Below are 24,557 nucleotides of genomic sequence, written 5' to 3'. Positions count from 1 at the left end.
CATGTATAAATGTACAACACAAATAAAGAGAGAAAAAAATGTCTATTCTGCTGACAGAGTTCACTGCAGATGGAGTCTCTGAAAATACAAATCTAAAGCTGAAATCCTTGGGTTTCACGTAATAAACCATTGAGCATCTGGACAAACACTGGAAAAAAACTGGAGTTACTGTAAAGTGGATAGGAAGCAGCGACAGGGAGACAATATTTCCTTTTCCCCCACTCCCCCTCTAGGTTTCCCTCTTTCGTGCTTTTTTTTCTGTGTCCTTTTCCCTTCATCCCTCCTCACGAACCTTCTTGATTTCAGTCTGTTTTTTAATTTCCCTTCCATACGCGTTCGCAGACTGCGGCACGGCTCACGTCTTGCCTCCATGGTTTGAACTCTGCTGTTTTAGGAAACTGCTCTGGATATTTGATTCTCCAGTTCTGGCTCGTTTGATCTGTACTCCCTGTTTGCTGTTGCATGCAGCTTTGAATCCCAGTGGGCGAAGAACAACAAAGGAATTAGTTTCAGTGCTGAAATAAAACACACCCAGGAGATCATACAGAATAACTGTTGTAAAAAGGAAAGGAAAATACGTGGGTAACTGTGTTTACGCTGGCTGCCTTTCTGTGGTTAAAGTCTTCCCATTTGAAAGCCAGACGTTATACATTTATTTATTTTTATTATGCAAGATAACATTGGTAGCTCTCCAAAAAGATACAACATAGATGGGGATTAAATATCACACTCCTGTATATTGTTTTGCAGTAATTCCCTGTCCAAAAAGTAATACAAATCTTAGTCCCAACCTTGAAATAGTCTGCTGCACAACGTCCCGTAAAATGTCCAGTTTTTCTTTTAACTCTTTTTCTGTACAGACTAAACGGAAGACACACAGAATCGCCCCAGTGACGGTCGTGTTTTCCTCAGGTTGTCCCAGTTTCCAGTATTTAAGCTAAGCTAAGCTAACAGTCGCACGGCTTCAGCATTCCCAGTTGGCGGTATCAATTCAACGTGATCTCCAAAACCTGTTCGTAAAAATGTATACGAAATATTTGACATAGAAATTCGTAACAATACATACTAACTGGCGGGGGTTAACCACGCCCCTTGAGTGAACAACATGGCGGACCATGTTGGATTCTTGAGTGAATGTCTCTCCGCCATGTTGGATTTTTTGAGGGGGTTAGGGTTAGTATTGTATTCTTACAATTTATCATTGATTTCTTGTTAAAAATGCAATCATAACACGTTTATTTTACATCGTTAGACTTCACAAAGTGTGTTTACGGGGTGCAGGTCCCCATTCACTTTGAATAGGGTGACGTCATCAGTTGCAGTCCGTATTTATTTCGAATGTATCACTACGAATTTGTATCGCCAAGATTTTCGTATACATTTTTACGAACAGGTTTTGGAGATCAGGCTGATCAATCGGCTCCACTGACTCTGGGCAGGATGGCAAATAACAGACCATTCCTATGAACCTACAACAATAACCTACAGAATGCTATTGCTTCACACACATTGCATTCCAAGACAGACGTGTAGGAAACAAACATAAAAGGTTGTTCTTTGCTTCACTCCGACATGTGCGTGTCTGTTTGTGACCCCCGTTATGAGTTAACCGTAAAAACATCGAAGCCTGTATTCATTCAAGTGCAGTGACGTCGTCCTCTGAGCCGAGCGAGGGGAGTTTTTGGGAGACCCGCAAGTAGAACTCCTTGCAAGGCTGTGCTGTAATCTGAAGCCAACGAGAAACGAGTAAGAGAGAGAGAGAGAGAGAGAGAGAGAGAGAGAAAGATAGAGGGAGGGGGGAAACACTGAAGGGCCAAGAGAAGGTGATGTCAGCTGAGTTCAGAAAGTAAACAGAGTTCCAGACTGCGGCATGCTGTCTGTGGGACGGGGACTGCAGCTGGGGCAAACCCACGGGGGCACCCGCACAACCCCCTGGACCTCCACCTCTGTTCCATGGAAGGGGGGCCTGCTCCTCCTCATCTCTCTCTCCATCGCCTTGCCTCAAGGGACGGCCTGGCCCTATGGTAAGAGACGCCTCGCTCACCGCCGCTCCTTCTCTCCCGGTCCCGCGTGTGTTGGTGTCTGTTCTTTGTTCTCGTAAAAAGCCGGCATCAGCGACTCCATCCGCTCTTCCCTGGAAGAAGAAGAAGACTCACGGAGGGACAGTGATGCACAGACGCCGCTGAGATCATGTTTGTGCAATCTTTGGGTAAACGACTTGTGTTCTAAAACCCAGAGGGAGGCATTTCTGTGAGGGTTTGTTTATAGTCAGATTAAAAGGGACTTTGTGATCTACTTTTCTTCTCGTTGCAGTCGTTCTCTCCCAGTTGCTCTCTAGCTGGTCGCACATTCCTTAAGGGCAAAGTGAGGCGGTTGGACTCCTAAGAGGGGTGATGGATGCTGGCAAGCATTTCCTTTTGTGTCGAAGCTTGTCTTTAAATGCTAATTGGGTTTTCTTTTCTGAAATTGGTATTGGTCTTTGCCTTTTCACCCAGGGTGACCAGTTGAACTGCTGCAGGAAGATGTGAGTCACGTTTTAGTCGACCACTCCGCCTGCGGTAATGAGTATACCATACGCCGTCTCCCAGACTCCACTAAACCTCTGCCCTTTGTTGATTAATCGTCCCGCGGTTGCCAGGCAGTAAAGTAATCTTGGATTTGTAATGTCGGTGAATGGGCCGACAGGATAAGGCAGAGCTCAGCCGCGTGTAGCTGTATTTACTAAGAGAGTTCTCTCTGGGGTATTCGCCCACGTTTGTTGTTGTCAGCTGACTCACTCAGCTTCATATGCATCATCAGCTGATGATAGAGGATTTTCTTCAAGTAGAGACACACTGTCCTCATAGTGTGTTTAGCTTTAGGCAAGTTGTCCAAGGCATAGTCCAAGGCTAGCACACGTAAAAAGCGTATGATACCTTGGAGAAAAGGGAATCCTTGGCACAGAACATGCTTACAAGAATCCAAAACATATCCTCTCAATGAGCGTTTGAGAATAAAAGTACCGGAGTGTGTTTATAACATTTTGCCACAGTGGTTAAGAGAGTGATTTAATTTCCTGGCAATGGGAAGTTTATTTACAGCAAGTCTCCAGGACGACCAGCGGTAGCAGCGCTGGGGTTCAGGCTACGTTCAGATACACGATGGCCACACAGCTCCCCTGGGAGTTCCCCTTTCCATGATAGCAAAATCCCTCCAACCACAACAACAGCTGCTGTGGGGAATATGCAAAAGGAATCAAACACTGGCACATACATGCGCAGCAATTGCACTATTTTGCTGGGAGGAAACTACTCATTTGATTGATGTGTGCCATAACCGTGGTGATGCTCGTCACTGTAAACCTTCTCTGACACGAGTTCCCACTGAATTATGGCAAGGAAGAACGTATGACGTAATGTTGAGGCAAGGAACACGTAAAGCAGCATAGTCAAATGACAACAGTGACAAAAAACTGAACTAAACTTTTCAATGTCCAATGGCGGTGACACGTGCACAGCATTGTGCTGTGTTTGAAATGCATGTTGAACCCATCATCTCACTGCGCTCTGCTAAAATTGTCTCTTTTGGTCAGAGTTGAAAATAGCTTAGATGTGATAAGGGTGAGAGACAGGACTGATGGAATGCATTTCCCTCAGAGGTGAGCAGGAATATGTCAAATTGGACAACGGCTTTTTTTAAATGCCACAGAAGACACTGTTCCAAGGTGCATTTCTTAAAAAACAGTTTTTTTTATTCCTTGGCTTCAAATGTAAACTGGTGCCAAAGTCGATGCTGATGCAATGAGAATCCGTTTACCAATAATTTTCCAGGGGTTGTGGAACAGTTATGCGTGAGTTATCTCTCACCGTGACGTTTGGACAGAATACATTTCTAAACTAAGAAAAACACAAAGTGAGATTCAAAACTAAAAGAAATAACATTTATATCCCGGCAGAAGTCAGAGTTTTCTGCGGCTCTCTCAGCAAACAGGGGCAGTAAATTCAGACTTAAGGTCTCCGGGCTCGCGTGAATTTCCGTGAGCGCATCTCCAGTAACAATGACGTCAGTCTCTGGATCCATGTCGAAGTTTTTGCAGCTGACACGTGGCGGCTTACAAGCGTCGTAATGGGTTGGAGTACTTTGTGGACACCCACACAGAGGCAAAAACCAGGCAATAGGGTGTCTGTAATGCCGCCCGTTTTATTGCCATTTTCATTTTTCTGGCTTCTTGACGAGAAGTTGACGAGCTCAACATCTGGAATGGAAAAAAAAAAAGTAGATACCAGTAATAAGAAACAGAAAAGTCAAACCACACACACACACACGCACACACAAATTGGCACGATGAGCTTCAGAAATGAAGTTGGAAAAAACTGGCTGTTAAACTGTGTTTGGCTTTGTGCCAGTGCCATCTTGCTTCCACAGAATACAAGCTTATGAGTGTCCTTGGGTAATATTTAGAGGCTGCTACATAAACCAGAAGACATATTTGACAGGTTGGACGGAAGCGTTGCCAAACAGCTGTTAGGCACAATAGAGAAGCAAACCTTTTAATAGGATCCGTTTCTCATTTTGTTCAGCACCCTTTCTGACAATTGCCGTTTGGGATTAAACACGTATTAGCCAGGGGCACACAGCACAATAACAGTCCTGGGTTAAATTGCAGGTCTGGGGAACAAAATGATAAATGGTTTGTCATTTGCATGTTTGTACTTTTTTTTTTCTTTCTCACACCTGTGCAAAAGTATACATTTGACCAGCTATTTCAAAAGAAATGATAGTGCTTTCCTCAAGCTTTAAGCTCAAACGCCGAAGGGCCAGCTCCCGTTTGTACAAAAGCCCCCACAAACGCTCACTCGCTTGTACTCTTGTATGCGTCTACCTCCACGCCTGTTCCTTCTTTCCGCTCTGTAATAATTGTTGTACGTGCTGACCATGGAAGCCTCACACAGAGAGGCAGTAAGCTTGCAACTAAGTGAATAAATCCACATTTTCATGACGCAAGTCAAAGCTGCAGCATCCTAGAATGATATTTGTGGTTGTAAATCAGGATCAAGATGTATTAAGGAGAGGGAACAGCCTTCCAGAAAAGGAGCATGAAGTAAACATTGCGGACATCTGGAAATGAAGGCCCGCTATTTAAGGTGAAAGATTAACAGCTGATCCAAATGAAGCCATAAAGATCGGTTCTATAAAAGCACAGAATGTCATTTCTCTGTCCAAGGACAAGACACACAGCAGTGATCTGTGTAACAACATTACCGGACCACCTCATACAGCTTTTTTGACCCTTTCAAGTTCATGTCGTATAAATTGGTTCTCATAGTCTCTCCAGGTCATCGTCCGCCACAAACCTCAAGGAAGCAAAGGATGTCTCTTGATCGTGATTGAGATTAATAGTTAAATTTAAAAAAATGAAAAAAGCATCTAGTGGCTTTGGGGTAGATGTAGGCGGCTCGAGTCGCTACTTGCAAACGGACACAGAATCTCAGACTCCCTTGAAAATAGATTGTAGCAAAATTGAGGGAAATAATGAGTAAGATTCTGGTGAAGATATGTTTCTACTTAGTTTTCCTTTGTCATAGTTGTACTTGACTCACAATACGGGGCTTTTCTTGTATCCCTAAAACCCGCAGCGCGCCCAGATTATGGATGTTTGTGGTTCTCACACTTGGTCAAAAGAAATCCACAAAAATGTCAACAGTAACTCTGAGCTTTCAATTTACTGATGTAGGGGGGAAAAAAACAAGCTTAAAAACACAAGAAAATGCTAGAACGTCCAGTTTGATTGAAATGAAAACAAACACCGAACGCTGGCGGTCTATTCAACAACATTGGGCATTGCATGAGGGACTGACACGTTCGGGCGCCATTGTCCAAAAACATTTGAGTAACATTGAATTTTAGTCCTGAGATCTATCGCTGGCTAAAAAGAAACCCCGTTTTGTCTCTGGCTTGCTGATCATTTGCGCTGTAATGTAAGAGGAATCATGGAATGGCTTTATAAAGGACAAATTAAAAGAAATTTTCATTAAACATGAACTGCGGGCCTTGCGCAACCTTCTCTCTGTCTGATTAATGCCTCACTGAGAGAAAGAGCCATGTTGTAGTTGGACTGAGACAACATCCATGGTTTCATTAATATGGAACTCCCAGTATTGCAAGAGAACATCTATTCTTCTCCTCGCTAGCTGACCGCCTGCAAACCACCAACGAGAGGTTTATAGTTTCTGTTTTTTTGGCTTTTGGGTGTCTGTGTTAAAGCTTCTTTGTTTCACACAAGTCACGTAAACAACAAATGTACGGCTCGTGTGCACGCTATGGCGTTACAAATAAAAACTTTGTACAAGATTGCTTTTGGGTCCAAGTGTAAATGCTTGGAGGGTTCAGAACAGAGAAGTTATGATTGCAGGGCTCAGAGGAAAACAAAACGCTCCATCAACATTTTGCCAAGTTTAAAGTGCAGCTTCTGTTCACATCTGCCAAAAGGGAATTCATGCAACGTTACACAACCGCTCGGACTCAAAGGTCCTTCTTTCACTGGTTTCCAGTCCAATTAAGCATTCCATTTGATTATTTATCTGCTTAAATTTTTTTCTGGGACAGTGATTATACCAATGTGGCAGTTTATCTTGTGCAACGGAATGAGAACACACGGAGGATGTGAACCACTGAGAGCCTTGCCGTCTCTTATGAGCTTCCTATCTTTGCCAGCAGCACATGTATGTAAGCTATATGTTGCGTACGTTAGCGTTTGTCCCCTGCTTGCTTGCATGCTTGAGTTGCTGTTGATCCCTGACGTGTTGTCTCTTCTAGATTACAGGTATTTGTACAACCACTGCCCGGGCCCGGAGTGGAACGTTATGTGTAGAGGCTGCTGCGAGTATGATGTGATTCGCTGTAAATGCCCCCTACAGGGGACGCCGGTGGGCTACGCAGTGCCCTGCTGTCGCAACGCCATCAATGAGTGCGACCCCTGCATCATACATCCAGGTAGGGTGCATATTTGACTTTAATTTCATGACATGTTGCCAGCTCGTTTACCTTGAACATAATCAAAAGTGGGTCTTCTCCTCATAAAGTCTATAGCTGCGGATTTCATCTTTAAGGAATATACTCAATATTAAGGAATATGTATGCGCAACGTGATCTCCAAAACCTGTTCGTAAAAATGTATACAAAAATCTTGAACATACAAATTTGGAACAATACATACTAACTGGCGGGGGTTAACCACGCCCCTTGAGTGAACAACATGGCGGACCATGTTGGATTCTTGAATGAACGTCTCTCTGCCATGATGGATTTTTTGAGGGGGTTAGGGTTAGTATTGTATTCTTACAATTTAACATTGATTTCTCGTTAAAAATGCAATCATAACACGTTTATTTTACATCGTCAGACTTCACGAAGTGTGTTTACAGGGTGCAGGTCCCCATTCACTTTGAATAGGGTGACGTCATCAGTTGCCAGTCCGTATTTATTTGGTATGTATCACTATGAATTTGTATCTTCAAGATTTTTGTATACATTTTTACGAACAGGTTTTGGAGATCAGGCTGGTATGCGATGTAAAAAGTCATGTCTGAAAACTGCACAGCTCTTTGCACCATAGCAACACAAACAGTATAACAGAAAGCCCGAAAATACTTAATTTGTGTGGATCATCATACTTTGAATGGCGATTTGGGAATTAAATGTGTGTAGTAATGTGTGTGTTTGGACTCATTGTATGTAAGTACGTTATACAGGTGTGATGTATATAATGTGAGAAGTTGAAGATGTTTGCACACATGCTGTAACTCCTACATCAAAACGTAGTATTATTTATACGTATACATATTTTTTCCCCACATGCCATCTGCCTGTAGAAGTATATCCTGTTTTCTTCACAGCGTAAATATACTCATGTTTTTCTTTCATGTGAAAAAAACAGCTGTTCGCAATATAACGGATACCTGTAAATCACATTTCCCTCTTAAACTCCAAAAATGTTTACTCAAGTCCGACTTCACTCATGTCTCTTGAGACGAGAACCATCTGTTTAAAGCATTTTCTCAATGTTTCTATTTAAAGAAGCACTAATGTATGTGTGCACGTATGTTTGTGGTTTTGTAGTGAACGATGAGCGTAATGACAGCGGCCAGATGAGCGTTGGTGGTCAAGGCTAAATAGTTTGCATTCTGCCATAGTGATTCTTTAATTACTTTAACGTGATTTTGTTTTCGGCTACTCTTTCTTCCAGGTTGCAGTATATTTGAGAACTGTAAGCGATGTAACAATGGGACTTGGAGTCCCAGGGACGATTTCTTCATTAAGGGAAAGTTCTGCGCTGAGTGTCGGCCTGGCTGGTCCGGTGGCGATTGCATGAGTGAGTCTCTTCTTTTTCCCTAATTAGCGGGTCTGTCAATATGTTTTCTATATGTGAAACGAATAATGTGTATTTATTTTCATCCCTGATGATTTATGCTCATCTCGCACAACTGCCAGCATGAAAGGGCGCAATATGTAGGTGTATATTTATATATTTAACAACCTATTGAATGACAAGTTGGAGTCAAAGACTGGGAATTCCAAAAAACAATTTCCCATTTGTAACATCCTCAACAGTGTTTACAACTTTCTCAATACACAAATATTCTGCCAGGGGGAACAACAAATGTACATTTAATTAAAAGCAGAACCTGGATAGGCTGCTGAATGCCTTGTTGCAGCCGTGCGTGTTGTTTTTATGATGCTTTAGGCGGTTAAAGTTACTCTATAAACTCAAATTAAATTGCTTTCGGTCTGAATGGTGAGTAAAAGCGACGAATGCAGCCAGTCAAAATAATAATTATGCCGCAAACACAGTTGGTGTAAATGAAAGAACACCAACTATCCAAAATGGAGTCGTTTCCCATGTGCTTTTTAGAGTGCGGGGGAGTGATCCGTAAACGGCAGGGCCACTTGGTGCTGGAGAGCTACCCCAACAATGCCCGGTGTGAGTGGACCATCCAGGTGGACCGTCCCTTCACTATAGAGCTCAGGTGAGACCTGCTCCATCCCCCTGCACAGTTATGGTTCACGATCAGAACTCACCACCACCGCCACATCGGGGAGGTTGGTGATGATGTTCACTGATATGATTACAAAGCATCATGGGTAAAACCACAGATTTGGTTGTTTGTGTTCTCCGTCAGCTCTGTTGTGACAACTTGGTTGATTCAGGAGCCAAATGTTGCATTTGGCCTGATTAGTGTTGGGATTGGATGTTACCACTGCAGAGTTAGATTAGAAAAGAGAGAATAGAGTGGACATGTTCACAATGACAATGCCAACATGACGTTTTAAAAGTAGGATGTTTAACATGTTCATGAACACAGTGTTAGGATGTTAATATTAACACTTAACAGCTGAGGCTGATGAGTATCCACAATAAACCAAAACACACTGGACTTTGCCAAATTCAAACTGGGTACCACAGCATATACAAAATGTCATAGCAATCTGAAAGTATGTACCAAAGTAGTTGTTACTAATATTATCATTAAAACTGAAGAATATTGCAAACTTTTTGACATTTGGCATTAAAGCATTGCTTTTAGGGATCTTCAGCGGCCATCTGTAATAGTTATTAATGGCGGACCTGCTGTTGTTGAATATCCGTTTCTGAAAGATGTATGTGGTGGACGGAGAGCAAAGTCTGCAGCAGCATCTAAAGCTTTGTAGCACATGTCTTACCAACTTTAATATATAGATTACTGACATTGATATGCCATTTATTTTGTCCTTTGTGACATGAGCAGAACCCCTCGTTGCAACAGCTGCTGTGCTCAGAGATAGACTCATGGAAACCTCTGTGTTTGTGCGCGAGTGATTAGGGAATTAGGGTTTGTATTCTTTAACTACAGGGGCTCTAAGGAAACATATCCTAATTACAACTGGTATTGTTGTTGGGAGCTGCTGGAGGCTAACGTTCAGTATTACTTCATATTTGATTATTCAAAACTTCGTGACTCTCTGATAAAGGGTAATATTAGGAGAGTATTTTGGAAGGTGCCACTGCATTTTATAAAGTTCATCAGTCATTTATGTCTGTTCTAATATTAGGCAAGTTTAAACAGTGCATGAATTTAGAGTGTATGTACATATCTTCTGACAGCTATTATACTCACGTTAATTCATATTTATTAGGGCTCTAAACGTGGACCTTCTGGATGTCATGGCTGTATTAAAGCACACAAATAATCTTCTTGAAACATTGACACAATACCTACATTATATATATATATATATATATATATATATAAGTCTAGATCTGTTTCCTTTCATATCTATCGCTGGAACAACTTGACTCCCTCTTATATTTATTACATATAAAATCAAATAAAAAAAACCAAAACAACTACAATGGTGTGGAAACTTTAACTGCTGTGGTATCTGGTTAAAATGTGCCCTATTTCAAGCGTCATTAATAACAGTAATCTACGCAGTAGTGGAGCAAATCCCCTTTAATGCTTCCTCATTAGCGGTTTGCTGGCTGAAGATTTGAAAGCTTCGTTCCGTGAAGCCACGGAACACAGGTGCTATTATTACCTGGGGTTACACATGAATAGTAGGAGCACAACAGAAACTTTCACGTCAAAAGATTCAATCAGATTGCTTTTTTATAAAAAATATTTCACAAAAAGTATTTAGAATACGTGGTTTATTTGTGTGATGCCTTGCGTGTTCTTATGTGCTCCTCCTTCATCCGAACAGGTTCATGATGATGAGTCTGGAGTTTCACCCATCTTGTCGTTACGACTTCGTGGAGGTCCGAGATGGCAACAGCATTGACTCGCGTGTTATTGCGCGCTTTTGTGGGAACAGCAGACCGGCGCCGGTTCACAGCTCTGGTCCCAGTCTTCACATACTCTTTGTGTCTGATGGTTATAAAAATTTTGACGGATTCTTTGCTACTTTCCAGGAGAGTTCAGGTAAGTTGAATACCACCGTCATTTAACAACAATAACAAAAATACTGTCAGCCTTTGCTTCATAAACAATCAGTAAAAAGTCAGGCCAAATATGCAAAGGGGCTCTTTTGACAAACGGGTCCCAAACAAATGCAAACAAGAAGTTTCCAAGTGCGTGACTTAAACCTACAAGTTCTGGTCGAAAGCCTTCGTCGAGGTCTTCGTCGCATGCTAACGACCCTCTGAGAAAGCATGCGCTCACCGAAATGTCATTACTTTCCACAAATGTCGTCAGTCTGAAGGTCTTTGACACGCATGGACTCATAAGTTACCATCAGCTAAGCCAGATCTAGTAAAAGCAAGCAGAGGCATTCCGTGTAGAAACGGAAAGTGAAAAGGATATTTAAACAGTGCCAGGCTTGCATTATTAATCCCTCCATGTAGCTCGATGTGGTCAACCGTTTTCTTTTGCCGCATATTTTTTTTTATCATTGTACTGCAAATGAAATCAACGTTTCTCCTTGTACCCTAATGTGGCACACTTGCATATTTACAGCTTGCAGCTCTTCTCCTTGCCTACACGATGGGACTTGTGTCCTGGAAAGCTCTTACACTTACCGCTGTGCCTGTCTGGCTGGCTACACAGGCAAGAGGTGTGAAAACGGTGAGTTTTGTAACACAACTGAAGCCTGTACAGTAATAATGAAGAAATATTTGATGTTTTGTGTAAAACTTTGGATGCCTGCAAGCTCTAATCACAGGGAGGAATAGTTGCCATGACTCCAGAGGAATGTGAGGAATTGGCACTTTCAAGACCTTGAAGTCCCATTTTGTAATTTCATCTGAAATCAGACACACTATAAAAACTTTTATTTTTTTTAGCTGTTGCTGCTGCTCAGAGGCCGGCGGTGATTCACTGTCACAAGAGAAAGGTCTGTGGTTTGGACCGGGTTCAGGCCAGCTGCTTTCCTTCGTCGGGGCCGGTCCCAGCTGGAGCTTTGGTCCGTCAGCAGCTGGGACTGTGTTTGCATTTCAGCTAACTAATGCGTGAAGTCATACCTCCATGGACAGAGAGATACAAACAAAGAAACTGAGCAAAATTGAAGGGTAAAATAAAAGAAGAGGAAAAAAGCATGTTGCTATTTTCTTTACGGTCATCGATCATTTTGTTTTTCTGCACCATATAACACCTTATTACATTTGCAACACACCAGCAGAGTCGCTCGGCTGTGTCGTGTGGGGTTCTGCGTAATCAGGGTGTGGTTGGCTTACAAGGTCTTTGATTTATGGGTGTGTGGAGCCGAACTCGTGTTTTTATAAACAGTACACCTCTCATAGGAGCCCACAAAAACAGACCTCTCCTCGTGGTGTCATTTTCAGGGCTTAATACGGGTCTATAAAACAAATGGCGAAACAATCCTGCTCCTATAACAACAAGCCAGCTTTTTCCATCGGACGAGACATCCATAAAAGAAAGCACGAGTTTCATTCCCATGAGGAATCCTCAGCTGTTCGTTTTAATGGATGAGAGTGATTTCGATGTCTGACAGTTTTTACGGGACATTCGGGGTATTCTACATTTCTGCTCACATGGGGGAATTTGCATGTCCGGGACATCATCAGTATGTTATGCTTCCAATGATTGAACTGTCAGCCTCAGATAAAACTCATTGTGTATGAGAGAGTCCTGACACATCATTGCAGAAACTCAACATAAGAAATCCTTTCTTCTCTTTAATCTATGTATCTGTAATCTAATCTGCTTCGGAGTGCAGTGTCGAACATCATTTCCATGGCATTAACAAAAGGGAATGATGATTTACTTACAGTGTGAGTCTTCAGTCTCAATGACTCAGCACAATGACCCTTATTATGTCTGTGGAAAAAAGCTGACAAGGAAGATGGACCATTAATGTACAATACAAAGATGCCCGTAGCTCCCCAGAATGCTTCAGGGCTTTGAAAATACAACATACAAATACAAATACAAACAACATTTGAACATTTGGTTTGCAAAGTCGTAAATAAGTGAAAACCGCCGTGCTGGACGAGTGCCAGGGCCTCCGTCCTGAGCCATAAAACCAGGAGCAGAGCATCTCGTGGATCGGGCCCACCATAAAATAAACAACACAGAAAATCTCTTGAGTGTTCATTTCGGAACAGAGAGCTGAATAACCTCAGTGTTGATATGCGTGTTGGGCTTTGTGTGAACTCGGTAGCGGGTTGATTAGTGATGTCTACTAGAAAATGTGTGTGCATCAGACAGTTACACCCAGTATTCCGTCACCAAATTAACAATCTCATCCACTCTACTGCGTAAATCTACTTTTACAACCCTGGAAACAATTTTACAAAAGCCATTTTATTGCATCTTTTCTTTCCTCGTTTACAAGCCCTGTGTATAGGTCTTGCTGCAAACTTTACCACGGTGGGTGAAATGACTCATTAATGAGCATCTAAAGTAGCGGGGTCTGTTTTTAAAGCTCTGGGCATTTGTTAGTTACGAGTCTGAGAGCTGAGGTTTGGGTTTGTGAGCTACCTGTCTGGCCTGTAAACCCCTGAAGGGAACTAACTCAATGTAGGTGTAATTTCTTTAAAGTCTTTTATAGGATGTATTGAGGAATGATTACAATGCTGGGTAAATACCCTATTTTGTTAATTTGCAAGATCTGTCTTTCAGTTACAAAATGAAAACAACATTTGTAAACAAACCAAATGCGCTGTGTTCGCCCCCAGTGGTGGGATGCCGCAGGCCTCCGGTGCCCACCCGCGGATCAACAGAGGGTCTGTTTCTCCACTCGGGGGCCCGCGTCACTTTCCGTTGTGACCCCGGCCTCGAGCTGCGCGGCTTCCACTCGGCCATCTGCCTGAGTGACGGCACCTGGAGTGCGCCGGCTCCAGAGTGCGGTGAGATAATTATGTGAATGGGTATTTTGCAGAGGGAAATTTAAGAGTTGAGATCTGGGAAAGTCATACGGGTGTCATTTGGCCTTCTCTGGATGCCGCACATCTGCCCCAGAGGTGGTGCAGATTGCCAAAAAAACATGATTTGCAGCCAGTTAAAAGCCTGAATTTCCTTTCCCCGTCTCCAGTGCCAGTGGAAATAGACTGTACTCTACCACCCAAGCCAACACATGGGGACCACTTCTTGGTTTATGGACCCAATGATGTCCTGATTGCTCTGCAGTACCTGTGCTACCAGCCCTATGAACTGACTGGGAGCTCCCAGAGAGCATGCCTCCCCAACAACACCTGGAGCGGCACTCCTCCGCTTTGCACCCAAGGTCAGACAATATCTCTTTTATAACAGGGATTAGAATGGCTGAGTCAGTATTGTAAAGTGCTTGTGTCATTATCTTTTTTTTAAGGTAGTAAGAAAATGAGTCGGTACCGAGATTTGAAATTAACAGCTGGCTGACAATAAAGTAATAGTTTTTCTTTTGTCGTGTTTTGTGTCCACAGTAAATGATACGCTCACTGAAGAAGACAAGGACAGAGACAGGGAAAAAAACACAGGAAGGCGCAACGGAACAGATGGTGAAAAACATTTCAGCAAAACGAAAGAGAAAGGTCACAAAAACATAACGGGAGAAAACGACAGTGTTGGAGGGGGAGAAATAAGCACTGAGCACGACAATAAAACTGCAGTCGACAGCAGGGATAAAGTGGACAGTGAAGGGACAAACAACAGCCTGAATACTGTCAAAATGAAAGAACCTAGCACTGGAAAGCCACCTGAGAAAAACAAGGGAAGCCCAGACACAAATTTCGAGACAGAAAAGACAGACATCACAGAAATAGTTGTGATAAAAGACAAAGGACAGGAAGAGAAGGAAAGGAAAGAGGAGCAGGTGAATGGAAAAAGAGGTTCAAACAAGGTCGGTCCGAACGACACCAAGGTGGGAACGAACATCATAGCTGAGGGGGACGACGCAGCCAAGGGGGTTGAATTGGAAATGACAAAGAACCACACTGTCATACGTGACACGAAGGACACACAGAACGAAAATAATACCAAAGGTTCAGCAGAGCCGGGGAAGAAAATCCTTCCCACTGGAGTTAACATCACACAGTACAGAGCGGGAAGCGAGGAAAATGGCAAAGCAAAGGACAAAAAGGATCCTGCTGAGAAAAGCAGGCACGAGGTGGAGGGGGACAGCGGGAACAAAGAAAAGGAAAACGAAGTCAATGAAAGCTTCACCGGTGAGAAAAAAATAAATTTAAATGAACATCATCTGCTCCTTGTTGGTCTTCACCCTCACCGACTGTCTGCCCCCCCCCCCCGCAGGGAAAAGCTGCCCACTTCTCTCCCGCCTCTACCATGGCTTCCATCAACCGGTGCCTGGACTGGAGCCCGAAACCGTGGAGTTCTTCTGTAACCACTCGTATGCTATCAGTGGTGAGGCCCGACGTACCTGCCAGCCGAACGGTACCTGGAGTGGAGAACAACCCCTCTGTGTAAGAGGTACTGCTGATCTGATTCACCCATGTTTCTGCAGACACGTCGGCTAATTAGCTAACAATCCCGAGGAAATGATAATGAGTGCAAACATTCACTACAGCAGACAGTGCTGTTGTGCAAGCTTTTGTTAGTAAGTAATCAATGAGGCGTCATGGGTTTCTCACGTTATGAAAGGACATCAGACGTGTAGATGCAGCGCAAAGGCCAACAGTAAAGGGTTATACAAAGTTCACCTGATAATTGGTAAAATATGTTTGCACTACAATAATCCATCAAATCTGCAGTGTTAACAGTATATTAATTAGTTCTCAATAAAATTTGTTCTTGATGGTCTTGCCAAAAGATAAAAAGGTCAACGTATCTGTGACTAGTTTTCTCATGAATTAAAGAGTGAAGAATAAAAGACAAAGCAAATTATTCTGTTTGAGGAAGTTCTGTTTCTTCTTTTCAAGAAGGTTCTACAGTTTTTTAACTCTTTTCTTTTTTTAGTTAAATGGAACCGCAGTCTGTTAACTACAGCAGATAACTTTACACAGCTTAACATGAACGGCAAAACAGCTGGTCTGGCTCAAAGCACACATTTCTGTTCCTCCCTTTCGTTTTCGTACGGATTGGACAAAATATGTGCAACGTGATAAGAGGTGCACATTAGGAATGCTGGCCGGCATTTCTAGCGATTTCTAGCTTTGACCATGCTACGCTAAGCTAAGCTAATTGGCTCATTTGACTGCTGCCAAGATGTCAGACACTGTAATTCCAAAATACTAAACTGAATTTATTATGATTCAAATCACCGCAGATTTTAATGGGACCTTGGTATGTGTATTTTGTGGTGTTATCTCTGTGTGTTAAACTGTGTTTATTTTGCAGCATGCCGGGAGCCCAAAGTGTCAGAACTGGTAAGACAAAGAGTTCTGCCACCTCAGGTCCCATCCAGGTATGTTAACCCATGCATGTTATAAGTCATATGATCATGAGTTCTCATGTTACTCAGTGACAGAAGAACCAAAATCAACAGTTCTTCACGCAGCCTAAAGGGTATCTTTACGCACCCCTTGACTCTTCTCCTCCTCCCCTCAGGAAGACACCGGTGCACCGGCTCTACTCTTCTGGGATTGGCCGACCGCTCAAGTCAGACGGCCCCACGAGAGGCCCTCCAGTGCTTTCCCGGCTGCCCCAGGGCTTCCACCACCTTTACTCGCACATAGAGTACGAGTGCGCCTCTCCTTTCTACCACCACGCGGGCAGTTCCCGCCGCACTTGCTTGAAGACGGGGAAATGGAGCGGGCGTCATGTGTCCTGTTCGCCAGGTGGGGCCAGCAAAGGGCTACTAGTTGGCGACTGGCAGCAGAACGCACAGAACAAACACATTTTAGAACAGTCGACGACCATGTGCGAACACATTATGATGATGTAGTTACTTAATTATCTTAAAATAATAAATACTGGCATTCAACATTACATTATCAGCATCTTCTGTGACTTCTCTAAGCTGCTAAAATAAAAATGACTGGAAAATCCACTCCACTCTGCTGTTGTTAATCATCAGCAAGAACAACTTCATTTGTTAAAGCATAGATTATGCAGAGAATGGGACATTAACACTGCAGAGTAGTTACTAACTAACCACAACTTTCCATCAATATAAAACAGTTGCTAAGGAGACAGAGGGGTCAACTCAGAACCTTTTTGTCTTAGACTTAATCACTTTAAAATTGCTCCTAATATTCTTCAGATTAGAGGGGAAACACATCGGTCCCGCCCCTTTAATCTCTATGTGAACACACAGTACGGGCCGCTGTCCATAGGCATCGTGCCTTAATACCAAAAGTTGTGGGGTCTGTGAGCTGTGTTTACCTTTAATAAAAATCGGTCCGCGGACATCAACCACACGTTGGCGAAGCCTGGAGGCGGATTTCTTTGTTTTTGTAGTCGTCATATTATAGAACAAAGTGTCAAAATTTAATAAGATGTTTAAATCTATTGTAGTGCATTCATTTTATGTACACGTACATGTAAGATGGCAAGTCATGGCGTCTGTTAAGTAGCGATTGTATTGGAAAAAAATAAAAGCCAGGTTTAAAGGTTTAAAGCAGTTTAGATTCTCCTTCTATGCCACTACTTTGCATTTTCGCCCACAATCCTAAAGAAGGTATAAGCGCAAAAAAAATAAAAGCCGTCAGAAGGGAAAGACAAATCAAACAGTGTCTCAGTGTGGATCAGACTTCTTCCTGTACTTCTCTTCGGGCCCCCTTCTCTTCATTGTGGTCTTTTATTCTCTGCTTTCCCTTCCTGTCACCTCCTCTTTGGCAGTATGTGGGAAGCATCCGACCTTCGACCCAGAGAGGCCGGCAGAGGCTCACTGGCCTTGGCTGGCCGCCATCTACCGCCGCTTCACCAACGGAGCTGGGACCAAGGTGACCAAGGCAGACGGCCAGGCAGGGTCCCCGAAGGTGGACTTTGAAGCAGGAACTGGCAGCTACGATGGGGCTGCTGAATGGCAGCTAGTGTGCAGCGGGGCTCTGGTGAACCAAAAGAGGGTGCTGGTCGCAGCCCATTGTGTCACAGAGCTGGGAAAGGTGTATCCTCTGGATGCAGCCGAGCTTAAGGTGGTGGTAGGGAAGCACTACCGGGATGACCGCCTGAAAGACAAAGGTCCTCAACACTTGAGGGTAAGCAATGCCGGATATTTTCTTTTCACGACGCTCCCGAACCCAATTCGCACAATGTCTCCATCCCCTTTCTCCTTCAGGTGGCCTCCGCCGTTGTTCACCCAAACTACGATCCCCACGTCCTCGACTCTGACATAGCTGTGGTCAAGCTGCTAGACAAAGCAAAGGTCGGCGAGAAGGTCCTGCCCCTCTGCCTCTCAGACAGCCAGGGAGAGGAAGTGACCTCTGAGCAAGGGCTTGTGACAGGCTGGTCCCCACGGCCTGATCCCAGTCTCGGCGCCGACGAGAAGGCGAGGGTCGGGCTCGTTCACCTTGCCGACGTGGTTCCCTGCGAGCGGCAGTACGCCCGTAACGGCATGCCAGTCAGCGTCACAGACAACATGCTCTGTGCCAGCCACAAGCCGGACTACGGACCCTCTAACATATGTCCCTCTGACACGGGGGGGATCCTCGTCCTCCCCGCCCTCCCTGAGAACCGAGCCAGCAACAAGCAGAAGCCCTCTGTCGGCTCTAGGCAGGGGCAGGGGCAGAGCGGAGGGCTGTGGAGGCTCATGGGAATGGTGAGCTTTGGCTATGACCAAGGGGAGTGTGATCCCGACCTCTACACAGTATACACGCGTGTGGCCAACTTCAAAGACTGGATAGAGAGCAACATGAAATAAAGATGGCTCTATCTGCTTCTTACATATTTAAAAGACTTCATATCCTACAGCGCTCGCTTTTTTTCTTCCTCGTTTGCCTGTTTTTCTCAGTTTTTTCGTCCTCCCCAACCTTCTTGCACTAAAGCGTTTCCCCATTCGACGCAGAAGCGCTGCAACACTGGAGAATACAGTGCTCTAACTGAAGGGGGTGCTGACGCATCAGATGTGCTGAGCATGAACATCTCACCACAAAACTTCAGTGTTCGGGTCCCTCGGCCTTTTTCCGACTTGAACGTGACCGCCTGAATTTGTGCACTCATGTACTCGATGGTATGTATATATGTTCTAATGTACTGAGTTATCAATTCATATGACTGAAGAGATGTACATATTGTATCTAAAGACAGAAAAATCATGAGGTTTTTGGATTAAATATAATGTAGGTAAAGCTGCTCGGTGTGATCAGTTTTTTATGGTGTTAAACTCAGTATGTGTGCATGTACAAATATATTCTACCCATTACAATTAGTCCATTAATATGATGTGAAAAATAAACCGTACATTTGCTCCATGTAGAGGCAAACTAACCCAGGTCACAGAAGGACTTTTTCGTAACCAAAAAAGGAGCATGTTATTCATAGATCAATTCCCCTTTGCTCAAATTAAATTAATTACTTTCATTCTGACCCTTCTCTATTAATCAGATGTGATTCTGCATTGATAGCCAAACTGCAGCTGAAATCAACTTCCAAAAGGTGGCAATGAAAAATATATATTCTTTATCTCCGAAAGCATCAATGTACAACCCAGCACTGTAACAAATTTACGGTGCATTTCTAACAGTATCTTACAGTTTGTCATAATAACTGTAACATACAGTTACATATCCATCCCTTGCTTGTAAATTAACGGCCAATGTCATGAATAAACAGTTAAAGCTGTCAATTTACAATAATAGCAGACTACCGTAATTCAACTGCATGTTACATATATTTTATGAAGTGGTGGAAATACACATACAAGTGCAGTGAATCACAATCCATCTACATCTGTTGTAGGTTAATGTATGGAAGCCCATGTCAGCCACTGAAAAACAGGTCTTGTAAGTCATCATAATGAGATAGTATCTTACGAGATACGATGATGACTTTGACTTACAGGACATTACTATATATGCAGCTGTCACTTTTATCCAAACGCCCATGGTTTGACATAATTATATGTGGAGTAATTGGGGGTTAGGTGTCTTGCTCAGGGACACTTCGACTTGGCACAGGGAGCAGCCAGGATTCAAACCGCCGACCTTGTGCTGCACAGCACAAACCTCCCTATCCCATGCACCGCCTTCACTGTCGCTTCAGTGGTTGGAATGTAAAGATTATAAATATTTGTATTATTCAAAGTGTTCATTGCCTAAAAGTAATTTGAGTGTTAATCGTGACCGACTGCTCCTGAACGTGACGTCAGACGCGTAATCTCAGTTCATCCAGAACACCTGTGCAGTTCAACACCAGAGGAGTTTCTCATTGCCTCGTCTCTCCAAGTAACGTTGGTAAGTGTTATTTGCCTAGCATGATTAATGTTCTCCTTCCTTACATCTTGTTGTCTTCCCCAACTTTGTAATTTTAATATTTTACCAATGACAGTGTTTCTAAATATTTAATTTTGGTTTGTTTTACAGAGGCACTGGATTAAAGACGCCAACCGTTTGCTGCGGTCAATTGAAAGTGTTCCATAGCGTATTGTTGCAGTTAGTTTACCTTGTGTAATGATTTTATGATTCATTTTTTTATTATTGTATACATGCGGCATATTTAATGTTTTGTTCTTGGTTAGAAATGCCTAACATTTTTGTCTTAAAGGCATCTAATAAACTCCAACCACTATGACCGAAATGAGTTTGGTTGTCTTTCTTAAATTTGTGGGGAATTAAATGCAAAAGTATACGGTTATAAGTAAACGGTAACATTCTGGTATTTATAACACAAAAACAGTAATCGTATGGTAACAAACTGTAATCCAATATACGACAACATACCGTAAATTACAGTAGGGCACTGTAAATAAAACAGTAAGTTACTAGCGTCGACTGCCAGTAAATTGCAGTTAATTCACAGTAAAATTCGTTCAAGTTTACGGTAACATACAGTAATTCATTTTACGGTAACATAGTGTACAAAACATAGTAGTAGTTAGTAACTAACTGGAACTGTAAAATAAAATTGGGGCCAGTATTAAATATCTCAGATTTGGGAGCACCGTGGTTTAACAACGGTTCGTAACATTTCTGTGGCGTATCGGCTCACATCCACTCACGGTATGAGACATGTTCGGCAAGATGTGATGACAGATTGAACGTTTTTACCCGATCCACAACCGTAACGCCGCTGCCTGCTCTGCTGTTAACAAAGCCAGAACCACATCAAATGAGCACAATCATTTGAAGCATGTGACTGAAGTTTGAGGTTCTACATTGGAGCAGTGAAGATCGTGTCACAAGCGTTCAAAGCGTTGTGGTCTTTTTTCATGACATTCTTAAAATCACCATCAAACTGTCGGTCTCAATGAAGCCAGCGTGTTTGTGTTAAAATCTTTTTAAGTCACCACACCCACTGCACATACCAATGTCGGGCCTCCAGAATGACGTTTATGTAAAAAGCTTCAACGCCACCTAAAGCTCTCAGTTAGTGACTCAAAAGAGCAAACCTCCTTCCTCCTGCAAGTCCATCTATAACGATCTTAAAACTGGAGGAACACGAGCCCAGATGGTCCATAACGTGGTAGTCAGACTCTTCAAAAGACGTGCCAAAAAAAGGATTGCACAACACCTGCCATGGAAATATTTCCCGCTGATTAATGTTCGGATCAGTTAAATGTGGCTCTTCACTGCAGAACTTGGACTGTGCTCAGAATGTATAATAGATTTCGTCAGAGCAATTTTTACTCCGTCTAATTTTCTTACCGGAGTTTATCTGTGTCGTCACAGCCATAAATCTTTCTGGTTTGTTCATTTCATCCATACTATGTCCAATTTACTTGACCCTTTAAAGTGTCAAACCTTTTAATTCCTTCCAAAAGAACTGCTTTTCCTGTGTGCCTTCATATACATAAAAAAAATACGCAATGGTCTCGATGTAAGACCATAATAGACGTACAGAACTGCTTGGGGGCCTTTGTTGCACTCGGCAGGAACAGCATCCATCAAAGACTTTCTGTCTTTGCTTCACCCGTTTTGCTGCAGTTGAACAACAGCTTAGTAGAGTCCCACGAGGAGAGTCCTTTCCACTTGGGCTGGGAGACTCTCTGTTCACAGGCCCTGCTTAGCTCACAGGGCATCATCCATAGAAACAAGGGCCACACTTCACCAACTCAACTGACTGTCCTGGGAACGGAGATGTCACCCTGAGCAGAGTACCTAGATAATGATGAGAGAATGCCACCATGAGAACTCGAGGCGGACGGGGCAAAATATTCACACCAGACTTACACGAAAATGTTTAGGTTTTCACACCAGTTTTTCTAGTTAGGCGAATGAGCCCTCTGTGCTTTGTTCTGTGTGTGAGAAACGTTCTGGCGCTGAGGATCCACACACAGCTCAGTTATCTGTATTCTGCTGGTGGTGGTGGTGCGAGGGTTGTGTGCTGAAACATTTAAGGCTCTTCTATATTTCTTTTAAATAATTTTGTCACACCTCAAGATTAAAGTATATAAAAATTGATCTCAAATGTTGAAGACAGAATTGGACCCTATAGTATTTTTCCAATGTTTGAGGAGTAAAAACTATGCACCGATATGTAATGATACTCGTTTGTTACACTACGTCCATTATATTACACTTATTACACCACTATATGTAGGATTGATTGAGAATAAACTACAGTGTGCAAAAGCGTTGTAATGTAATGAGGCAACTTGTCAGCCTCGGACACATTGTGGCTCAGTCTTCTAATGGAGTTTTAATGGAGGCCTATGGCACAGATGAATGTAATACCTCATATTAGTCTTTGGTATGGCTATAACTTGTTGGAGGGATTAATTAATCTGTTTTCATTTGTTAAGAAAATAAAGATAAATATGAACACTAACCTAAGAAGTAATGTGTTTACTGCCCTTTATCTCGTTTTTATTCCTACCCGTTTTTTACCCACGATGCCTGCGGCAGCTCATTCTCGTTCCAAAGAAACATTCCTGTTTCAGTCCCTTCAGCCCTCGAATACAACATACATGATCCTAAACAGAGCATGGTGTTCCGCAGCCATTACCTGCCAGACATGGCTTGACTATATAAAATGGAAGATAGCAATTCGTACACTTCACAGGCCTGAAAACGCACACGTGTTTCTACGCACAAAGCAATTTTGCAGTATTGATGTGTTTTCATCCATATGCAGGCCTGTGAGTAAATTGCATAGCAAGAGGTGGCGATGTGATTTATTATACGTAGCTGTGACTGTTTGACTCCTCCAGCGGCTGCAGAAAGCCTGCTGGAATCCAGGCTGCCACCGCGGGACTGAGCAACGGTAGTGAGACAAGGAAAGCGAACAGGAAAAGGTAAATGCGAATGTATCTAGATAGAGAGAGAATGAATGAAAGAGTATACAAAGCTGAGCTCACAGTTCAATACTTGCATCAACCTCCTTCCCCCAAGGAAACGCCCCAGGGTGATTTGTAAAGACCCGCTTTGGTACCCTTAAACATCCTCGTAAAACCTCTAGGTTTCAGATTGCTCCTGAGAGGCCATCAACTCCGGCCCGAGCACTGGAAGGTTAATGTTCCCTTCATAGACGCGCACGTGCAAATTATAGCTGTTTATTATGGTTACTAAACATTTCATTCAAATAAAAAAAAAAAAAGGTTTTACTATTACTTCTTTATATACTTTTATCCACAGCCGCTGATATTTCTAATAGTAATCATTATTGTTATTCCTCCTATTACTGCCTCTACTGCTATGGCTGCTTGCATTATGTGAATAATTTCTCAAATATGGATTATGTATGTGTTATTTTATAATGTTTTAATCATTCTGTACAAATTACATCTCTTGTTCTGTAATCAGTGATATACGATGCTACGCAATTCTTTGTGGTAAAACGGCTTCCAAATGAGCATGGTCAAAATCTGTACGTGGTAAAGTACTAAAAGAAGTGCGTAAGAGGAAGTATCCAACAGTATTCCTTGTTGCTTTGCATACAGAAGAAGATCCTGGCATTGTTATATTCACAATCTGACTATCTTGATTGTTAATTCAACTTGCAATATTTGGCAGATGTAGCACATGCTTACTTGACAAGACAGTGGGTTGCCAAATAAACCTTTTCTGCAAACATTTGAAGCTCGAATTGTGACCAAATGCATGTGTTGCTAAGAACAACACTGTATTCTTTCCATACCTGCAATCTTTATTTTCATTTGTTGATGTTGGCAAAGGTTGCAACTAAACATTTAGGACACTCGTCAGTGCGGCCCGTGCAAAGCAGCATGTGCAGCCACACAGAAAACCTTAACGTTAAAACGGGGGAGTCTGTTCCCCAAAGCGCTCGTTTCGCAATCGAGGCGTCTTGGTCAGCTTCCGGCTCTTTTTCTTGGAGCCTATTGGGGAATTTGCTGATACCAAGCTCTCGTTTGCTGCCCGATGGGCTATAAAGGAGCAACGACCACTCCACGATGGCCATAGGGATTCAGTTTCACCCACACACTCATGAGCAGTGTGAAGAGCTGGTTGGCCTTGGCTGCTGCCAGATCACTATCTGAGCAGGTTTTTTCACCTCTCAAAGGAGCTCTGTCTGAACAGATCCGCTGATGGACGACTTAAAGACGTTGGCAGGTTGAAAGGGCGCAGGATGTGAACAGCGGTGTATTACAAT

General features: G+C 43.0%; 1 protein-coding gene and 1 long non-coding RNA gene across 2 annotated transcripts; both read left to right on the top strand.

The window, feature by feature from the left end:
* Window positions 1-1,768: 1,768 nt before the first annotated feature.
* Window positions 1,769-19,138, top strand: pamr1b (peptidase domain containing associated with muscle regeneration 1b). The gene is made up of 14 exons (XM_040163508.2): window positions 1,769-2,024; window positions 6,796-6,972; window positions 8,225-8,350; window positions 8,891-9,005; window positions 10,720-10,937; window positions 11,472-11,579; window positions 13,652-13,822; window positions 14,008-14,199; window positions 14,378-15,118; window positions 15,204-15,380; window positions 16,248-16,314; window positions 16,458-16,687; window positions 17,691-18,049; window positions 18,130-19,138. Exons 1-14 carry the CDS (start codon window positions 1,871-1,873, stop codon window positions 18,709-18,711), a joined length of 3,417 nt encoding a protein of 1,138 aa, XP_040019442.2. The 5' UTR covers window positions 1,769-1,870; the 3' UTR covers window positions 18,712-19,138.
* Window positions 19,139-20,103: 965 nt separating this feature from the next.
* On the top strand, window positions 20,104-20,576 carry LOC144383738 (uncharacterized). The gene is made up of 2 exons (XR_013451151.1): window positions 20,104-20,242; window positions 20,372-20,576. It is a non-coding gene; the product is annotated as an uncharacterized LOC144383738 (long non-coding RNA).
* Window positions 20,577-24,557: the final 3,981 nt, after the last annotated feature.

Source organism: Gasterosteus aculeatus, chromosome X, assembly GCF_964276395.1.
Source record: "Gasterosteus aculeatus chromosome X, fGasAcu3.hap1.1, whole genome shotgun sequence".
Classification (NCBI taxonomy): domain Eukaryota; kingdom Metazoa; phylum Chordata; class Actinopteri; order Perciformes; family Gasterosteidae; genus Gasterosteus; species Gasterosteus aculeatus.
This window is presented reverse-complemented; position numbering and strand designations above follow the sequence as displayed.